At 43.9% G+C, this 19,507-nt stretch overlaps 1 protein-coding gene across 7 annotated transcripts in view; it reads left to right on the top strand.

Annotated features, from left to right (window-relative positions):
• The window catches only part of LOC118236536 (kelch-like protein 13), a 48,907-nt gene extending 33,197 nt beyond the window's left edge, over window positions 1-15,710 (top strand). For 6 of the 7 annotated variants that reach the window (XM_035434996.1, XM_035434997.1, XM_035434999.1 and 3 more), the window contains 5 exons: window positions 5,015-5,147; window positions 6,182-6,378; window positions 7,601-8,396; window positions 11,050-11,163; window positions 14,371-14,858. In XM_035434996.1, the coding sequence (XP_035290887.1) occupies window positions 5,015-5,147; window positions 6,182-6,378; window positions 7,601-8,396; window positions 11,050-11,163; window positions 14,371-14,858 (1,728 nt within the window). Of the gene's footprint in view, window positions 1-5,014; window positions 5,148-6,181; window positions 6,379-7,600; window positions 8,397-11,049; window positions 11,164-14,370 lie in introns of all 7 variants that reach the window. The other variant, XM_035434995.1, reaches the window with a different exon arrangement.
• The last annotated feature ends 3,797 nt before the right edge of the window (window positions 15,711-19,507 follow it).

The following is a 19,507-nucleotide window of genomic DNA, read 5'->3' as shown; positions in this document are numbered from 1 at the left end:
CCATTTTCATATTTGGAATGAGAATGACGAGGAGAAAAACTGAAAAGGTGTGGAACTGTACTTGTGCTGAGTTGAATGCAATCATTGCCAGGGATTTGGTCATTTGTGCCAAAACTTAACGACATCTGAGTGATGCTCTCGAAACTGCTGTAATACTTTTGCCCAGAGACACTCCGTGGCCCATGGGGGGCCCCTTTCAAAATTCTTTTAGGAGGCCCTCTCCTCTCCTTTGACCACTGCCCCACTGGGTGTGTACCATCAGGGCCTGCTGCCTTATTTGTCTTTAGTTGATGTAATTTATCTAGCACTTCTTAACCTATTTCAGTATCTGCTAGGACATTCTGAGTACTGATTAATGCCTTCCAACCTATTAAGAACCTCCTCTCTGGTAAACGTCTCAGCAAAGTAATTATTTAAGGCATCCTTATTCTTATAAAGCCATTTCTGTTGAAACTGCCATCGAATGTCTCTGCTTTTGCCATTTGTTGCCATATTATAAACCATAACAGCAGTTAATTAAATGAATCATTCTAAGCTTGGGATAGATAAAATTGATGATTTATAGTGGGTAGGCCGAGTGCATACCCACTATAGTCCATGTATGTTTGTGCGTCACAAATATTTTGTGTGTATTTGTCATGAATGTTTTTTTTTTTTGTTCGTGTGTGTGAGAGAGAGAGCGTGTGTGTGTGACTGTAGGTCTGTGGGCATGGATGTGGGTGTATAGGGCTGTTTGTCACAAGGATTGAAATGTCCACACATTATCCAGTCCTATAAAAATGGTTTACTTGTACCTCAACACATTGTCAGACAGTGAGTGAGGTGCCAAGTGCTGAGTGTTTCTCATTTCTTTCCATTTCCAACTCAATTCCAAACCTTTTCCAACTCAAAAAATATATCACATGTTTCAAGCAGTTTAGTACAGCTATGAAATCAAGACATTTTTAATACAAGTGCATTTCTTTCATATAAGAATATAGGTTTGAAAGTACTGTTAAACTGATCTAAAGATCCAGTGCCTGTGTTTTTGTATTGGCTGTTAATGAGCTTCAAACAATGTATATCATCAAGAGTCTTTAACCTCTCCATAAAAAATGACTGTTTGTTGGACTATTGCACAGGAATGCTCTTAATTAATTAATTAATTTATTTATTTAATCCTGTCCTCGTAAGGTTCCCCACATTTTCACAAAGCTGGGATGCAGAGGACGTAATATGGCAGTTTGCTGATGCCAGCCAGCATGTAAAATAAGCATGCCCAATTATTTGCTTTCAAGATGAAAGTGATAATTATTCGCTGTATTTTCTATTATGAACTCACAATTCCAAGCTTCTACTCCAGACCTTATAAGCATGTAGTTACTGAAATGCTTTTGATCTGTACTATATAACCTATTGGCTGAAATTAAAAGCACAATCCACTTCTGTCAATAATGTATTTTTTACATTTATTATGTGCTGAAATGGGTTATGCCCTCGATAATAGCCTTAATCAAAATCAAGGTATTGATTGGCAATTACTCTCTAATTAACTTGTATGACTGTGGAGGCATTTTTCAGTTAGGGATATTAAGTTTGCCACCACAATTACATTTTACAAGGTAGTGTGATGAAATATTGTAATATTTAGCCTCATCTGTAATAAAAGATAAATTGAATATGGATCTCGTATTAATGGAATTATGAAAAATCCTTTGACGTACACCTCTGGATTTAATGTGTGGCCTTCAGTAAGAATCCAATGCGCATTTTAACTGTCAGTCCTACCATTTTACTCTCACTGGCTGTATGCTAAAATAGATAAATTTAAGTCCATATCTCTATGAATTCAGTTATATTGCTACAATATTGTAATATTGTAGCAATATAACTGAATTCATAGAGATATGGACATAGAGTGGGGACTGGCCTCTTATAAAGTCACCATTAGTCTGTGAAAACCAATGCATTATCGATCACATTGCCAACATGTGCACATTTTTCTTCAAAGCAAGTGAAATTGAATACCTTTTCCTGCTTTTTTTCCCCTTTTACATGAAATGAATTCTCTTCACACTCCACACCCCCTGTCCTTTTGAAATGCAGTAAAGTTTCGTAAGGTTGTGACGCCCCTGGGAGGGTGGTGCAGCAGTTTGGCATGTGCTCCTGGTCTTGACCCTGTGCTGTGGAGAGGAACGCACCTTTTAGCACCTGTGCTGATTAGTAAACCCAGGTGCGTGTGTTCTCTCCTCTGGTAGGCGTGACCATGACAAATTCGCTTCTTTGCTGGACCGAATTTCACCCTCCTCCACCACCAGAATTCAGTCAATGTCTAATTTGGCTTACGGCAAGACCACTCCCTCCCAGATTTCAGCACCATATACGTCGCACCATGTGACACCCCTGGGAGGGAGATGTAGCTTTTCCAGGTATGCACCCTAATTTCCCGCATGGTGTGATAGAGCGCACCCACACCAACACAAAAACAAATAAAGAAACACCTTCATCTTTGCACCTCGAGGGTTCTGGGCAAAAACAATAAACTAACACTACAAACGAAAATGCTGGCCAGCTTTTCAGCTGTGTTTTTTTTCCTCTGTGCACAAACAATAACTCCTACACAAACTCTCTTGACGTGTGCCCCTGGTCTCGGCCCCGTACTATGGATAGAAACACATCTTTAAGCATCTGTAAGAATGCTAGACCCTCAAATGCTTTTCACAGGGTACACTTGAAAAATCATCTGAAAAATCTATGAGTTCAGTGAGTCTTGTATCACCTGTATTGCTACTTTTTTTAGCTGCGACTGGCAGCTCTATATCTCTCTGTCGGTCGGTCGGTCGGTTGGTTGGTTGGTCGGTTGGTCCACAAAAAGTGTCCCACCTTGTAGCAGCCACAGTTTTCGCCCCAGTAGGCTGAAATTTGGTTGGTCATGACCGAAGGTAGAGCTGAGTAACTTTCAAGGCCGATTGACCAAGAGGGTACGTGGCGATGGGCGTGCCCTATCACAGAAAGGCGCATAACTCCCGAATGGTTTCACAGATTTGCACGAGATTTTGTGGAAAGGTTGGTCATGAGCCAAAGAAGAGGTCACGTGTTTCTGTGAGGATGTGTGCGTGGATGCATGCACACATGGATGCATGCGCGTGTGCGGTCGCAGCTATTGCAGATTTGCGGTTGTTTTAGGACTGCAGCTATCCATTATTTTCTACATGATTGCTCTATCAATTATTTTTTCAGATAATCAAAAAATCTATAAAAACATTTGGTCTTTTGTAAAAAAAGAAAAAAAAAAAAGAACACTGAACAGTTTATTGATACAATGAAGGATACTGACCACCTTTCCAGTCTCACAAACTGTTTATTAAATTGGCTTTCATAATGAAGTTAATTCTATTAGATGCCCACCGACCCACAGAACATTCGAACAAATAATTATGTTTAGAGAAAGGAACACATTTATCTGCAATAGCCCTTCTAATCCTAACGTTTCCCCAAAGCAATCAGCAGCACTTGTTCATTGACAGACGCTCGGGGGGGAAATGATGTGGATCTTAAATTGGCGTGGCGATTAATCTGTGCATCAAAACCTCATGTCAATTATTTTGTGTGATCGATCAGTTAAATTCATTTCTCTAGCCCTAATTCGCATGCTGATGGAACATGTGAAAGCTCTCGTATGTTCTTGCCAAAGGCCACATGTTAACAGCCTTTTCTAGACAAAGTTAACAGCATGCAGTGTGAGTGGCTAATGGTCTGTGACGGGCGGCACTGTGGCTCCTGATGGCCGCCACGCGCCCTGTATGCGACCATCTGTCAGCGTGCTGAGGTCCAGCTTCGCGTTGCTGAAACGAAGCCCACAGGGCGGTTGGTGGATGCCCATCTCCATCCTTCAGTTCAGTTGACTGATATGCTGGCGTTGGGAATCTGGAGCTTAGTTGCAAGTAGAACCACACGCAGGGCTGCTTCACTGCCAGGCCACAGAAGCTGTGCCACATCCACGTTTGTCTCTCAAGACCATTAAACTGTCTCCAATGGTCAAGGGGCAAATTGTTTACAAGTTAATGCCCTGTTGTCTTAGCATTATATGAGCCATGATTTGTGATGTGATGTGTTGAAAATATGATGTGGCATTGATTTTGTTTCCAGTCGGTGCCATTTGTGAGTGCATTATTGTGTGGGCACTTTAGTAAAACAAAAGCGACGTGCCTCTTGGTGCTTTGTGTACAGTGCTCAGTGGGATTTTTATATTAATGGTGAGCACAGTTTGCCATTGAGGCCTGACTGTATCAGGCATTGTGCTGCAGAAATGCCAGCTTGAAATAATTGTTATTATTACACCTAGTACTTCCTTCTATTAATTTGTGGAAAATGACCTGATGCAAGTGAATTTAAATAGGAAGTGTGCAGATGTGCTATTTGCCAGAGTAAACTGTGACCTTCCTTAATGTGTTTTTTATTTTTACTCAACAGCTCTGTGGAGAAGTTGAATGATTTCAGCATACAAATACCTTGCATTACATTCATTTAACAGACATTCTCAATTCTCATCCAGAGGAGAATATGTGCAGCCTATAGTACTAACTATAATGTGCTGAAAATACAGAAACCTCATTAATCAGTGAAATTGGTTTTAATTATTTTAAATGAACATAACTGCACATTTGGAAGAATATGCTTTAGAGTGATGGTGTCCTTCATTCACCTGAGCAATTAACCAAACACCTTATGTGGCCCTGGAAATGCAGAACAGTACTCTCTGTAATGTAGCTTCTTCACAGTGAAGTGGCCACTTTATAAAGTCATTTATGGGGGATATGTGGGAAAATGTGACAGGTTGACATTTAAACTCCTCCTAAGAAGTTTGCAACCTGAGTTTTTGGTATCCGTTTTATGTTCTCATCAACTTCATCATTCCAATTTGTATCAGCCATACCCCTGTGAGGAACACGATGGCTTTCAGAGTTCCTGTGGGAGATGCTGTGGCCTTCACTTCGCTTCCTCTCTCACACGTTTGGTCTTTTCTGCTTCTCAGGGGTTTGACCAGCTGAGGATAGAGGGATTACTCTGTGACGTCACTCTCTTGCCAGGAGACGGAGATGAAGCTTTTCCAGTTCACCGGGCGATGATGGCCTCCTCCAGTGACTATTTCAAAGCGATGTTTACAGGTAAGCAGACCACTGCCGACCCCCACTCTCGCACCACAGGGCCTATCTGGAGCCCGAGCGGTTTGGCTCAGCGATTAATTTCAAACAGCGGGATGGATCCACCTGGGGGGTTTTCCCCTCGCAAATGTCAGTGTACACCAAGACCGTAGGTGGGCCCACAGTGGCATTTTAGAGACACTCAGTTTGTCAGTTTGTGTGTGTTAAATACAGACAGAAAAATCCTGTGCTTATTTTGGATGCGTGGTGGAAGCGAATGTTATTTGGTTGTCAGTCTCCTTAAAGAGGCTTTTTGCTGAACAGTACTTCAGAGACACAGCATGGCTGCTCGGGGATTTAATTCCTGCTGTTCCTTCTCTGTATTTATTTCCCTTTAAATTGTAAAGGCTCCCCCCCCCACCACCCACCCCCCGAGAGTGAGTTTTAGTCTCTTTTTACATTTAGTAATTTTTTCTAAGTAAATTGATGATAATAAAATAAAAAGCTGCTCGAAATGAAAGCAGATTGTGGTATCTTGTACATTCTGGCATTGAGTACATTATGTTCCGAAGTTCACTACCCTTTTTCCCTCCCATTTTTCTTCAGTTTTACAGAGTTGTAAAGGTAAGATAGAATGCCACCCAGAGGAGATGGATCGCTGTACAGTAAGATGGATAAATGTTTTCCATTTGTCCATCTAACTGTACAGTGATCCATCCTCTCTGGTCAGCATTGATGCCATGGAAGGAAAAAACGAACCAAACCAGCGAGGATGATGAATATAATATTTACATTGTACTGAAAAGGAAAACGATGTGCAGGTACATCAGTCACAGTCAGTCACAGTCAAAGTATAACCGAGGTTACAGTGCCTTGAGGCTGAATTTTTGTCAGTTGCTTATGTACCGGAATGGCATTGTGCATGTACCGTTTGAAGAAAAGAACTTGCCTTCCACAAGCACTCTGCTGTGCTTAAATTTATTCATATATTTCACGTTGAACAGAATACGTAAGTGCACTTTATACACCTTGTGTATGTGCTTGCATCTTGCCTGCAGGTGGAATGAAGGAACAGGATTTAGTGTGCATCAAGCTCCATGGTGTCAACCGAATAGGCCTGAAAAAGATCATCGATTTCATCTACACAGCCAAGCTCTCCCTCAACATGGAGAACCTGCAGGACACGCTTGAGGCGGCCAGTTTCCTCCAGATCCTCCCCGTTTTGGACTTCTGTAAAGTCTTTCTCATATCAGGGGTGAGACCTGCAAACTGCCCCCACTCCCAAACTGAGCCCTCATTCCATCGATCATCCAAAACGATCATCCAGACCTACCAGTTCGCAGTGCATGTCTTTCTCGTAAAAGAAGAAAGAAAAAAGCTTAAAAAAAACAACTAAATAGCAGATGAAGGAAATCTCTGGCTGTTGAATGAGGGAGGTATGGTTTGTTAGGTTTGGAAAGAAACCTACTGGGCGATGGATCTCCAGGAACAGGGTTGAGCAGCCCTGGTGTATACATTTATAGCAAGTGAATCTATTCAGTATTTTTTTGTTTCCTTTTTTGTGTGAAATCTTGATCAGTGGTGTCAAATATTGCCCAAACATCAAAGTAGTATTTGTCCTTTCTGTGTTTCTGTTATATTTCTGCTCTGACTATAAAATTTGTCACAGTGAAAATACACTATATGACCAAAAGTATCTGGTTGCCCCTTGGTCTAGGACTACTTTTCATGGTTTGGGCTAGGCCCCATAGTTCCAGTGAAGGTAAATCGTAATGCTACAGCATACAATCAACATTCTAGACGATTCTGTTTCCCCATTTTGGGGAAGACCCTTTCCTGTTTCAGCATGGCAATGCCCCCGGGTACACAGTGAGGTCCATATAGAAATGGTTTTGTTGAGAAAGGTGTGGAACTAGAACTTGAATGACCTGCACCCAGCCCTGGCCTCAACCCCATCAATTTATTTTTGGGTCAGTTGGAAAGGCAACTTCGACCCAGGCCTAATCTCCCAATCAGTGCCCAACCTCACTGTTGCTCTTCTGGCTGAATGGGAGCAAATCCCTGCAGCAATGCTTCAACATTTAGTATAAAGGCTTCCCAGGAGAGTGGAGATTTTTATTGCAGCAAAGGGTGGACCGACTCCATATTAATTTCCCATAGTTTTGGATGAGATGTTGGATGTAAGGTGTCCATATACTTTTAGCCATGTAGTGCAGTGTAGGCACTAAAACCCTGTGCTTGGCCCCTCTGTTCAGGTGTGTGGATTCTAAAGGACACCATATATATGTTTCATTAATTAAATGTATTCATGTTTTTTTTTTTTTTTTTTTACTGTATACTCAAAATAGCTTTTATTACCTTCTTTCATGGGGTATCCAGTTCACTAGTTCTTTAGTCTTGAATGTCTGTGCCTGTAAAGGGAGAGTAGAATGGCCTTTTAATGCAAGACGTTCCTCACTGCTTTCTTAATTGGTCAGGTCTCGCTAGACAACTGCGTGGAGGTGGGCCGCATCGCCAACGCGTACAACCTCACGGAGGTGGACAAGTACGTCAACGACTTCATCCTGAAGAACTTCCCCTCTCTGCTGGGCACGGGGGAGTTCGTCAAGCTGCCCTTCGAGCGGCTGGCCTTCGTGCTCTCCAGCAACAGCCTGAAGCACTGCGGCGAGCTGGACCTGTTCAAGGCCGCCTGCCGCTGGCTGCGCTACGACGAGGGGCGCATGGAGCACGCGGCCAAGCTGATGAAGAACATCCGCTTCCCCCTCATGAGCCCGCAGGAGCTCATCAACCACGTGCAGACGGTGGACTTCATGCGCACCAACAACACCTGCGTCAACCTCCTCCTGGAGGCCAGCAACTACCAGATGATGCCCTACATGCAGCCGGTCATGCAGTCGGAGAGGACGGCCATCCGCTCGGACAGCGCGCACCTGGTGACGCTGGGCGGCGTGCTGCGGCAGCAGCTGGTGGTCAGCAAGGAGCTGCGGCTGTTCGACGAGAAGGCGCACGAGTGGAAGGCGCTGGCGCCCATGGACGCGCCGCGCTACCAGCACGGCATCGCCGTCATCGGCAACTTCCTGTACGTGGTGGGCGGCCAGAGCAACTACGACACCAAAGGCAAGACGGCGGTGGACACGGTGTTCCGCTACGACCCGCGCTGCAACAGGTGGATGCAGGTCTCCTGCCTGAACGAGAAGCGCACCTTCTTCCACCTCAGCGCCCTCAAGGGGCACCTCTACGCCGTGGGCGGGCGCAACGCGGCGGGCGAGCTGGGTGAGTGGGCATCGCGGGGCACTGGCGTACGGGGGGAAACCTCGCGAAGCTTGTAGGGTGCGTGTGGCTCGGGCCTGCGGAGCAGCGCTACGCATCGCAGTCGTACTTAAGCGCCTCCACTGACATTGGTCGATTAGTGCCGTCTTTATGTTTCAGTGGAGCGGCTTGCATGGGAGCCCACAGCTCTTATTCTATTGGTAATGGGGGTCGGGCAGCTGCGGAAAGGCCTGCACGTCTTTGGAACACGTACTCTGCCGTGTCGGTTAAGGTGCTTTTTTTAAAACACAAATTTGCTTCAGCGCAGAACTGTGCTGTGCATTGTACGGTATTCTAGGTCAATTGGTACCCTTGACACTCACTTGTTATTTTTTTTTTTTCCATTGGAAAGCACTGGCACATCAAGTGGAATTTCATCTAAAACTGTGATCAGTCAGACAGCATGTGATCCGTTGGATTTGAGTACTAGGGCAGTAATGGCCCTTAGTCGTTGATAACCGTGGACAAAAGCGCCAGCTTATGTTTTGATACATTTTCCCTGTCAATATGTTTTTTCAGTGACGTGTGAGTGGACTGATGTATTGGTTCCTGCCCTGCTGTGAAGGCGTTGTTATAGCTGAATAAAACACTCCAAAATATCTGGAGCAGACAAAAACGGTGTACATACTCGTCACCTGCGTGAGTCACTGCAGCCCTCATTTCAGGTTGTGCGAAGGCCGTTGAAGTTCCGAGCTGTGGGCGCGAGTCTGGTTTGCCTTTGCAGGAAGTCGTATGACTTTGACACAGATTTCGGGGGGCTTTTCTTCATTTCACCACTGCGGGTCCCTGAAGCAGGGGACACGGGGGCTGTTGTGGATGGAGGTCAGGTTTTTAGGGGGTGTGGTGGACGGAGGAACGGCCCTTGGAATGTGTGTAATTAAAATGCCTGGAGGCCTGCTGGCAGGCGTCCCGTTGCAGCACGCCCCCAGTCTGCTCAGGGGCCCTAACCCTGAAAGGAAAGCTTCCGTTTTTATGTAGCCTAAAAACCCCTTCGCTTCTTCTCTACACCACTGCTGTTCTCAGAAGCACCCAAATGGGGCATATCATTACTTTACCATTATCGTGAGCATAGCACACAGTGGCTGAGCTGATACAGTGGTTTTATTTATTTATTCACTCATTTGCATTCATTAATTCAGTCTCGTTCGTTCATTTATTAACATAATTTAAAAACTACAACGTTCTGTTACCAGAATACTTTTTAAGGAATTTAGGAAAAGGTACACTCATAAGAAATGTTTAGGTTCAGAACGTGTGAAGTAAGAGGCTACATGCTTCTCTTGCTTGTTAGACTGTCCTCATTTACACTTTTCTACACTGGCTGCTTAATGATGTGAAGAGATCTTGGGGTAGGGTGTTAGGGTGTCTGCGTTCATCATAGGTTGAAATGGCGTGCTTATTATTAAAACATTTCAACTTGGATCTTTCGCGCTGAGGCTGAGTTAGCCTCGGTTTACGGGCTTCCCTCAGAGAACACAGGCTTCACATCGACTTCAAATGTGCACGCTGACTCTGATACAAAAAAGGGCTCAGCCACTTTTGGCATGAAATCCCTTTTGAATCATTTTTTACACTGGCATGAAAGGGGGTGGGAGTGTGTTGTGCGTGCTGTATGAAAAAAAACTTTGATTTTCAGATGGTGCTTTGGCAGTCAGATTGTTTTCTTGGAATTGTAGCGCAACTAAGGACAGCCTCATTGTGTTCACCAGAGACAGTACAGATGGTGCTCAATAGGGAATGGACTCAGTCCACCCAGGTGTTTGTTTTCTTTTTTGTTTTTTTTTTGTTGTTTTTTTTTTTTCCAACACAATGGCTTTTCTCCTCGGGTTGAGGAGAAACCCGAGCTCAAAGGAACACATAGGAATAGATTCAGCCATTTTTCCTTTACCATGAATTACAAATAAATTCAAAGTGTTTGTCATATTTTTAAACTGATTAAACTAAGGTTATTGTATACACGGTAGACGACTTATAGACCTAGCTAACATTCATTTCAAAACATGGCATTTGCAAGGTAGCCTAGTTAAAATGGCACGTGCTTTTGCAATAAAGATGTTCTTTAACGTTGTTGTTTACTCTTTAGAAGCTAGACTAGCACTTCCTTATGTATCCCATTTTGCCTGTGTATCCGAGTATCCTGCAGTTGGCTACATTGAACAGGCTACATTGATCAGATGTTTTTATTGGCAGAAATTGTAGCTGTCCAATGTCCAAATGCATTGGTGGTGACAAAATGGGAAGGAAAAAGGAGAAAAACACAAAATAACCCAAGTTTGGGGCTTTATAAGTTGTATCTGAATTCTGTGTGTTTGCATGAGGGCAGAAGGTACAGAAGTTAATATTGCTGCTTGTCTTTGGCCATTATGGTCATTTCTGTAGGAAACTCTGAAGAGTGGGCCACCCACTCTCCACCCTCACACCTCCTGCTCAGTGGCCCTTGCAAACAGTAGCCATCTCTACGGTTTACTTTATCCGCGTTTTATTCTTCTCACAAAGAAACCTGCAGGACCTCATTTGTGGCTATTCCTGTTTTCCCCCACTTGGCCTACTTTCTGCTAATGCTGCCCTCTATTTCTTTGTCCTCCGTTTTCCCCTCGTTCTTTTTGTCCTGTGTCAGCTACGGTGGAGTGCTACAACCCGAGGACGAACGAGTGGACGTACGTGGCCAAAATGAACGAACCTCACTACGGACATGCGGGCACGGTGTACGGGGGCTTCATGTACATTTCAGGTGGGTTACCTGTGGCCGCTCCTGTAGAAACCCCTGACATAATTCATGTTGCAGGCAAAATTGTGTTCTTTTATTTGTTTTTGAATGGCACCTTGGGTTTTATCTGCTGATTCCATTGCTTTGCCTCACCACTACCACTGAAGTCTATGTGAAGTTCTCCGATAGCGAGAGAGCACCATTTGACCGGATGCCATGGTGATTGCACAAAATGGCTCGCGGGACAGTTTTTTCACATGACATTCACTTTTTGACAACATCAGGATGCCCTAGCCCTGAGTAAAAATGAGCATAAGGGATTTGTATCTTGTATCATATGTTACAGGAACAGAAGCTGGCTAATTTTCTCTATTCAATTGGTATACATTACTTCCTGTTTCTTTGCTTGCATCACAATACAATTTAAGTACCCGCTAAAACTGAGTAATGGCGAAATATGCCTCAGTTCAGATATTTCTAGTCTACAGTAATAGATAAGTGAGCTCTGCTGGAATAGCCGTCTGCAAGTGCCACATTTGTCATCGTGCCACGCACAGCATGTTAGGAAATGTAGTTTTTTATGTAACCCTTAAATCAGTTAAGGTCTTGAATCCATGTTTCTGTTTTGGTTGTTGTTTCCTGAAGGAACAGTAAAAGGACAGGGGCACACTGTATATGAACCACTTTCAGAACTTTGTCTGCTTTGCACGTGTTTGTCTCGCTTTGTGGTACCTTCCGTCTCCTGTACCTAGAAGATGAGTCTTGTACCTTGCTGAGATATGGATTCTTGTGCGCACGCACACGGAACGTGAGTAACAGAGATGGACGGTCACAGTTTTGCAATTATGAGTAATGCAGGGTTGATACAGGACTGAGAAGGAGGTGTGTGTAGGTGGTGTTACTGTGTTACTCAGAAGAGTGGCATTAATTCACTAGGCTGAGCTCAGTATCTGAACTGTGTTCAGCTGTCAACCCCCAGACTTCATCCCTTTCAAACTCTGTTATAGATGCATACCACATCATCACGCACGGTCTATTATTAAACTAAATGGGTTTCTTAATAGATCAAAAGGTTAGGGTGTAATGTGTGTAAGAGGAAATGGGGGAAGATCAGCCATGTATGATAAGTTTAGACAGCAGTGGAACTGAAGATGTGGTTAGCCTGTATGCTTCAGGAAGTTTACATTTATCCTTCTGAGATATGAAATGGCTTATCTTATGAGCACACTTGCCCACGTGAAAACAAAAGTTATTGAAGAAAACTGACTATTCCACTTGTCTAGACTCCACTTGTCTACTGTGCAGAGTGTGGACATGCGTGCATATACATATTCACACATACATACAAAACATAAGTATGCACAGTATGATGTATAGGGCCAATGCGTACCTGTATTACTGAGATGGAAACAGAGAATGATATTGAAGCTGGTCCCATCATTTTAGGACTGTAGGAATTAAACCTGCATATGGCTACTGTGTACAGCTAATATAAACCACAAGATCTCAGATGGAGGGAGGTTACCTGTCTGCCTCTAGCGAACCAGTTCAATCTACTTCAGACTAGTCCAGATTTGTCACCTGAATAAACTTTCAAAGAGTCAATTTTGATTATCTGCCAGTGCAGCGATTTGGTTTTTTTGTAGCCGGGCGAATGGCGTTCTGTGGCACCTAGTGCAGCATTGCCTTAAACCGTGGCAATTCAATCTCCAATGGTGTGCAAAGGAATTTTTTGGTGGGTTAAATGAATTTATTAGAAAGAAAAGATGTGTGCTTTTGTTTCTGGTGAAATTATTTATTCATTCAACAAGATTAACTCCAAAAGTTAGATTAACTCCTTAGATTCTTTTCAGTTTTCTGTGATTGTCCCTCTTGATCAGTGTGCGTCAGAAATGTTTTATTTTAGACCACTGTGCAGTTCCTTTTAGGATCCATGTAATCCCTGCAAAAATTTGAAAAGTGGCATTGATGCCCATCTGCCAGCTCTTCTGTTTTTTATTTTTCCCCCAAAACCTTTTTTTTTTTTTTTTTTTTTTTTTGGAAGAAGGTGTTTCTCTTTTGTGATGTTTTTATTTTTCTCCGTAACACTGCTTGTTTATTGCCGTGTCTTTGTAGTCTGGAGAATGTTTAACCGGACAGCTTAAATGCAGTTTAAGGTCACCGTTCAGTAGAGCACGACTTATTTATTTATTTATTTATTTATTTTTGCTTTTACGATTCGTCTCAACACGCGCTCCCCGACGCAGTAAATCAGCCCCTCTTCATTTGCGTCCTCTGATGTTTGATGTATGAACTCGCGAGGCGTAGTGAAAACAGATCGGGTCCATCGGGGCGGTGATTAAAAACGGTCCTGTTTGTATTTGCCGAGATTAATGAGCCGGCGGACGGCGCTGCGATGCCCGCGCAGTTCCACGTGCGCCGCGGATCCTTCCTGCGCCTCGCACGTGCCCCGCAGCTTCACAGGGTGGGGGGGGGGTGGGCTTTGGCTCGCTCCTCCACTCCCTCCCAGATGCATGCTGGGATTTTATTCCTCTTTATTTCCAGCCTTCCCTGTGGACTTGTCCTGGTTTTTTTTTTTTTTTTCCCCTTGCTTTTAGCATTGTATCCTGTCTTTTTTCTGTGTCACCACTATACACAAGGCAGTTTATGCAGTGTGGTATTCATGCATTTGCGTGTATGAATATGTAGGCTGTGATTGTGACTGTATTTCTATGAAGTGATTGTGTGTTTGTATATTTGTGTATTGTGCTTTTTAAAATACTCAATAGGGCTTAATACTTAACTGGCGCTAGATGTGGATTCCTTCTTGTCCTCAAAATGGGTTGGAAGGAAGAGTATGAGAGGCTAGCTGGAGGGAATGGTGGCTGGCAGTGAGTTTGAGATCTTGCCAATGCAGGTACTGGGATTGCAAGGGAGAGGGTATATTGCTAAAGCTGCAAAAAAAACAAACTGCTGTGCCTGCTAGTGACAGGAGGCTTCTGTGTGCTCTGTGTAAGCCAGCCCTGAGCTAATTAGTAATATATGCTAACTGTCTGCTCAACAGAGTGCACTTATACATAAGAGTTGAATTCCGGCATCGGTTTATACACCAGTGGCCAATTATAGGTCATGATCATGCATTGTTTGCAATATTAACTCATTTAAACTGGAGCCGCAGTAATTTATTTTTTGTTTAGTCATAAGAATAACAGAAACAATTTTGCGAGCGTATCCGTTTGCTTTGCATTTCAGGCGGAATCACACACGACACTTTCCAGAAGGAACTGATGTGCTTTGACCCAGAAGCAGACAAGTGGACTCAGAAAGCGCCCATGACCACCGTGCGGGGGCTGCACTGCATGTGCACGGTGGCCGACAGACTCTACGTGATCGGGGGCAACCACTTCCGGGGCACCAGCGACTACGACGACGTGCTGAGCTGCGAGTACTACTCGCCGGCGCTGGACCTGTGGACGCCCATCGCCGCCATGCTGCGGGGCCAGAGCGACGTGGGCGTGGCCGTCTTCCAGAGCAAGATCTACGTGGTGGGCGGCTACTCCTGGAACAACCGCTGCATGGTGGAGATCGTGCAGAAGTACGACCCGGAGATGGACGAGTGGCACAAGGTGTTCGACCTGCCCGAGTCGCTGGGCGGGATCCGCGCCTGCACGCTCACCGTCTTCCCCCCCGAGGACCTGAGCGGGTCACCCTCCAGAGAGTCGCCCCTCTCCGCCCCTTGAGAGAGGAGGGGGGGCTCAACCCCCCCCCCCCCCCTCCCCACTCTTCCCTTCCCTTCCCACCAACCTCCCCTCCTTTCCCTCCCTTTTCTCCCCAAGATACTGTTTGCACTTCCTTTTTGGACTACACCTGTGCACCCCCACAATTCCTTGCTTAGTAGACTTTATACATGGCTGTTAGGCTGGCCTTCAGTTCGTATACATTTGATGACAACTACTGACACTTTAAAAAAAAAAAAAACCTTTAGCGTTAAAGGAACAACATGGACATGGTTTTTTTGCAACTGAATTACATTTTTTGGCAGGAATACTTAATGCCATAGACAAGCAACTTTGCAATTAATTTTTTTTTTACCTGATGTCTTTAGAGTTTATGCCCAGTGTCTTTTGAGGTTTTATTTGTTAACTGAGGATTGGGTGGATATTGACAATAGCAGTTATTTGTACAAAGGTAGATTTATTTACTGCACATCTGCGACAGGGGTTGAGGCTATTCACCCGCAGAAAGGGAATAAAAATGGTTTCATCTCAGGGGATGGCCGGAATCCCACTTCCTCCAAAAAAAAAAACTTTTTTTTCTGCAGGTGTTACTAATCATTACTGAAATGGTATTTTCTAAATTTTGTAATATTTTGGAAAAAAAACATTTTTTTCAATGTTCAGGGACTTAATTCCTGGAAATTCAAATGTTTCCTTGTTGATTCAACCATGTGTTAAAAAAAAAAGAAAACCCTTTCTCTGTCCTTCCCGAGGTCCCAAAGTAAAAGTTCACCCAGATTGACATGTGGCAGTCTCATCGTGAGAATGTAACTGTTTTAACTGGGTAATGAATAAAAATGCGCTGGCAGCAAATTGCACTGTACATTTACTTTTTGATCTCTCCACCATGCAGGAAATGTAACAGCTGTAACCCGTCTATCTGAGATGTTTCTGTTTTCCAAAACCAAAAAATACTTTGAAAGGATAAACCCTAACAGAAATGGAATATGCTGCAATAGATTATTAATACTGGCACTGAAAGCAGCAATACTTATATTTGGTCATACGTTGTGAAGTATTGAAGATCTTGATAATATACAGTATAATTATTAATGTATGATAATATATTTTATGTCAGTGCATTAGCAGTATATTCCATATTTTGTCAGGGAAGGTGAGTAAAGTTGTGATGGAAAAATTCTACAACAAGGGGCATTCGTAGATACTGTGTTCATACAGACGTAATACAGACTTACAGACTAATACAGTTCTTCATTTTCCTGTGTATGAATTTGGCGTGTCTGGCACAACACTCTGGCCACCTGTGCTGGTAATTAAGCAGTCCTTAATGGTGCCATACGGTTTTCAGTTTGAAAGAATCAATTACATGTGGCAGTGGAGGAAACAGATGCTTTGTTTCGGATCTAGTGTGGCTTTCTTTTTTAAACGTAATTTAATTAGCCAAAGATCCTCAGTCTGAGACTGCCATGTTTGACGGTCTTATTTCTGTTGTCATCTACAGCCTTGCCTCCTATCCATGGGAAATATAAAAAAGGAAAGAATTAGCATGCCTTGTTTTATTTTTTCACAATACAATATTCACTTGTTTAGGAGATGCGAGGGATTCACTAGGAACAAATTCTGATGTCATACTGTCATCACATTATTTCATTTTCCCAACATAATAGACAACTGGGCCTAAAGGCTTAATATGGCCACTCTCCCAATAATAGACTGCGATATTTATATTATCAGTAGAATGAAGTATTATTAATAGAACGCTGTATTATTGCGTACCATAGCTTGTTCAGATCTTTCTCAACAAAACACTTGGAAAAGTGAAGGGTTTCAGCTGTGACCTTTGGGACTGTGAAAGTCTGAGATCCAGTCTAAGCTCTGTGTACTGAATGTAGGAATGAAATTGCCCTCTCAGTGCCAGAGTGAATGAGAGAGAGGGTGGGGTTGGGGAGGTGTCAGTTGTGTCACGTGCTGATGTTAATTTTTGCACAGTCTGCTGTCAGGACAACCCTGTGTCACTGCTTCACACCTAAGGAGATGAATGGGGATGCAGTCTCTTCCCCTTGTTCTCAGATGTGCTCTTCGGGTAAACCTTGTGTTCCCCTCTTTTTCTTCAAAGGAAATCAGGGGGCTGTAACAAACCCTTCTGGTGCTTTTTTTGTTGTTGCTAATTGTCTCTGTCCTGACTAACCTAGTCCATCTGGTCTGATTAGCACAAGTGACCTGGTTAGAGTCTGCGCTTGTGCTAGAGGCTCCACCCATTGGCCAGGATCCTGTCCGCAGTTCTGTGATCCTGTCTGTCTTTTAAGAAGTCACATCTGGTTCAGCTGACGCAGGGCCCCATGCCAGCCGCTCCTGTCCCCTGTCACTCCTCAACACCTGGCCATCTGCTGAGTCGTCTGTGTCCCTCCGCACCTATGGGACCGGGCGGGGGTGAAAAGCACCGAAAATACTCTGCGGTTGAAGGAGAACGTGAAGTGCTGCGACCGAGGGCGACGGGGAATGGAAGGCCAGGCTGGGAGCAAAGGCTGAGGACGACGGTGACTCTGGAAGCAAAGCCTGAAGGCGGCGGCTTAAGTTTTCAATTTGTGCTTATTTTTCATTCTGAAATATCAGATAGAAGTACAACAACACGTTGTGGACAATACACAGAGGATTAACTTCATGAAAGTAGCTGGTGATTGCACTTGTGATGAGAATTACAGCTCAGGCGAGGTGCAAGTGAAGTTAATCGCAACGATATCATGTAGGCTAGGCTAGCTATCTGTAGCCTAAACCAAACCAGCTCGCCATCCGTTTCATTCCTTTTCATTTTGTGTCCTATAATAAATTACGCACAGAGAAAATGAAACTGAGTAAACTCCCAATTAAATGCATGGCCAATCCTGTCATTGGACTGGCTGTTTGAACAAAACCCAGTGGCAGTTCTAGACCATTTTGACTGGGTGGGCAAGACTAGGGCCAATTGTTCTGTCAGAGGTACTGGTTACATTAGACCTTATTGTTCTCCATCCGAACAAATATTAAGCCATTTTCCTTGCTGCAATGCAGGCATTATTATTATTTTTTTTTTTTTTTTTTTTAATTATTATTATTATTATTATGGAGTTAAATCATTGTTTGTAAGGATATACAGCAGCAGCAGATCAAAGGGGTGTCACCGGCAGCAGACCAAATGGGTGTCCCCGGGAAGTGTGGTGCAATGTATATTCCTTCCTGGGAACGCCACACTTAACCCAATTAGAGAGAGCGTGTTTCCCATGTATTTCAATAGAAATTGTTGTTTGCGCTACTCGGGAGCCCTGCCACAAGCACAAATGGGTAAATCTGAAGGAATCTGTGGGTGTGCCTCCTGCTACAGAAAGAAAGATGGCCTCTGCTGACCTCAGAAAAAGAACAGCAGAAAGCCTACTTGCATTCCCTTAACCTCCCCCCCCCCCCCCACACACACACACACACACACACACACGCACTCCAGTGCAGTCCTCTGCACCTCATCAATCTGCCCCATTCAACGTGCGAGACACAGTAGGCTTAGATGATGCTCCAGAGGCTGCCCCTACGGCAAAACCCCGGTTTATAAAGGTTCCTCCGGCTACACCTCATTTCCTCCGGGAGCTGCAAATATGCTGGGCTGATCCGCGTACTTTCACCCGCCATAGCGGAAGAGACAGCGGAATACTAGCTATACTAATACTACTAGGAGCATGGGCCAGACAACATGCCAGTGGTGGATCGTCACTGCATTAGTGCTGTACTGCTCATTAGAGAGATGACACTCATTACCCTAGCCCTCAATGCTATGTCACTGATGATCTGTGGATGTGGACAAATGACACAGTGACTGCATGCATGGCACAGCTCAGGAATTCTCTGTGCTCATTCTGGTCCAAGCCCAGATGTTATAGCCCCAGCAATTCAGAATTATAAGGTCAAATGGTGAATTATAAGTTTCTGACAATACACAGAAGCAGCTTCTTTGGCAACACTTCCTGCTTGTTCTTCACTGCCTTTTTCTGACTGTCCAGTAAGCTAACAATGGAGAATGTTAGGCTATCTAGTGTCAAACTAAACTATTCGAAAAGAAGTTTCAATATGTTGGCAAAAGTTTGCTAATGTTCACCTTGATGAACAGGCTTCTATTCATAAAACATCCCATAGCAGCAGGAGGTGTCGTCTCTCATCAGTTTTAATTTCAGATAACTGATCATAGATCAGCACTCTCATGACATGCTTTTGTAGTGGTGTGTCTTTTTGTTCTTTTTGGGCACATTTTTTTGGGTGAAGGAAATTAACTGACTCAGCTCCATGTAATGATTTGTTCCTTTGGTTCAACTCCGAAGCCGCAAATCAGCCATTCGCTGATGCTGCGGCTACTTCCATTTAACAGTTTTCACCAATGGGCTCTGTAGTAGCCATTAGCCAATGACAACATGGATCCTCTAGAGTCGGGTGTGCTCTCCAAGCCTCTCTGCCTGTGCCACTGAAGGCAACAGTCCCTGAACTGAAAGCGGTGGCAACATGGAGAAACGAGTACGTGAAGCAACCGAACATGCTGCAGTGCAGATTAGCAGTGAGATTGTCAGATATGTTTTGCGGATATGTGGATTTTTTATGAGCACTGCTTGATAAATTGATATAATATCTCTACCAAT

This window comes from Anguilla anguilla, chromosome 9 (genome assembly GCF_013347855.1).
Source record: "Anguilla anguilla isolate fAngAng1 chromosome 9, fAngAng1.pri, whole genome shotgun sequence".
In the NCBI taxonomy this organism is placed as follows: domain Eukaryota; kingdom Metazoa; phylum Chordata; class Actinopteri; order Anguilliformes; family Anguillidae; genus Anguilla; species Anguilla anguilla.
The sequence above is the reverse complement of the archived record's forward strand: the minus strand, read 5'-3'. Positions and strand labels throughout refer to the sequence as shown.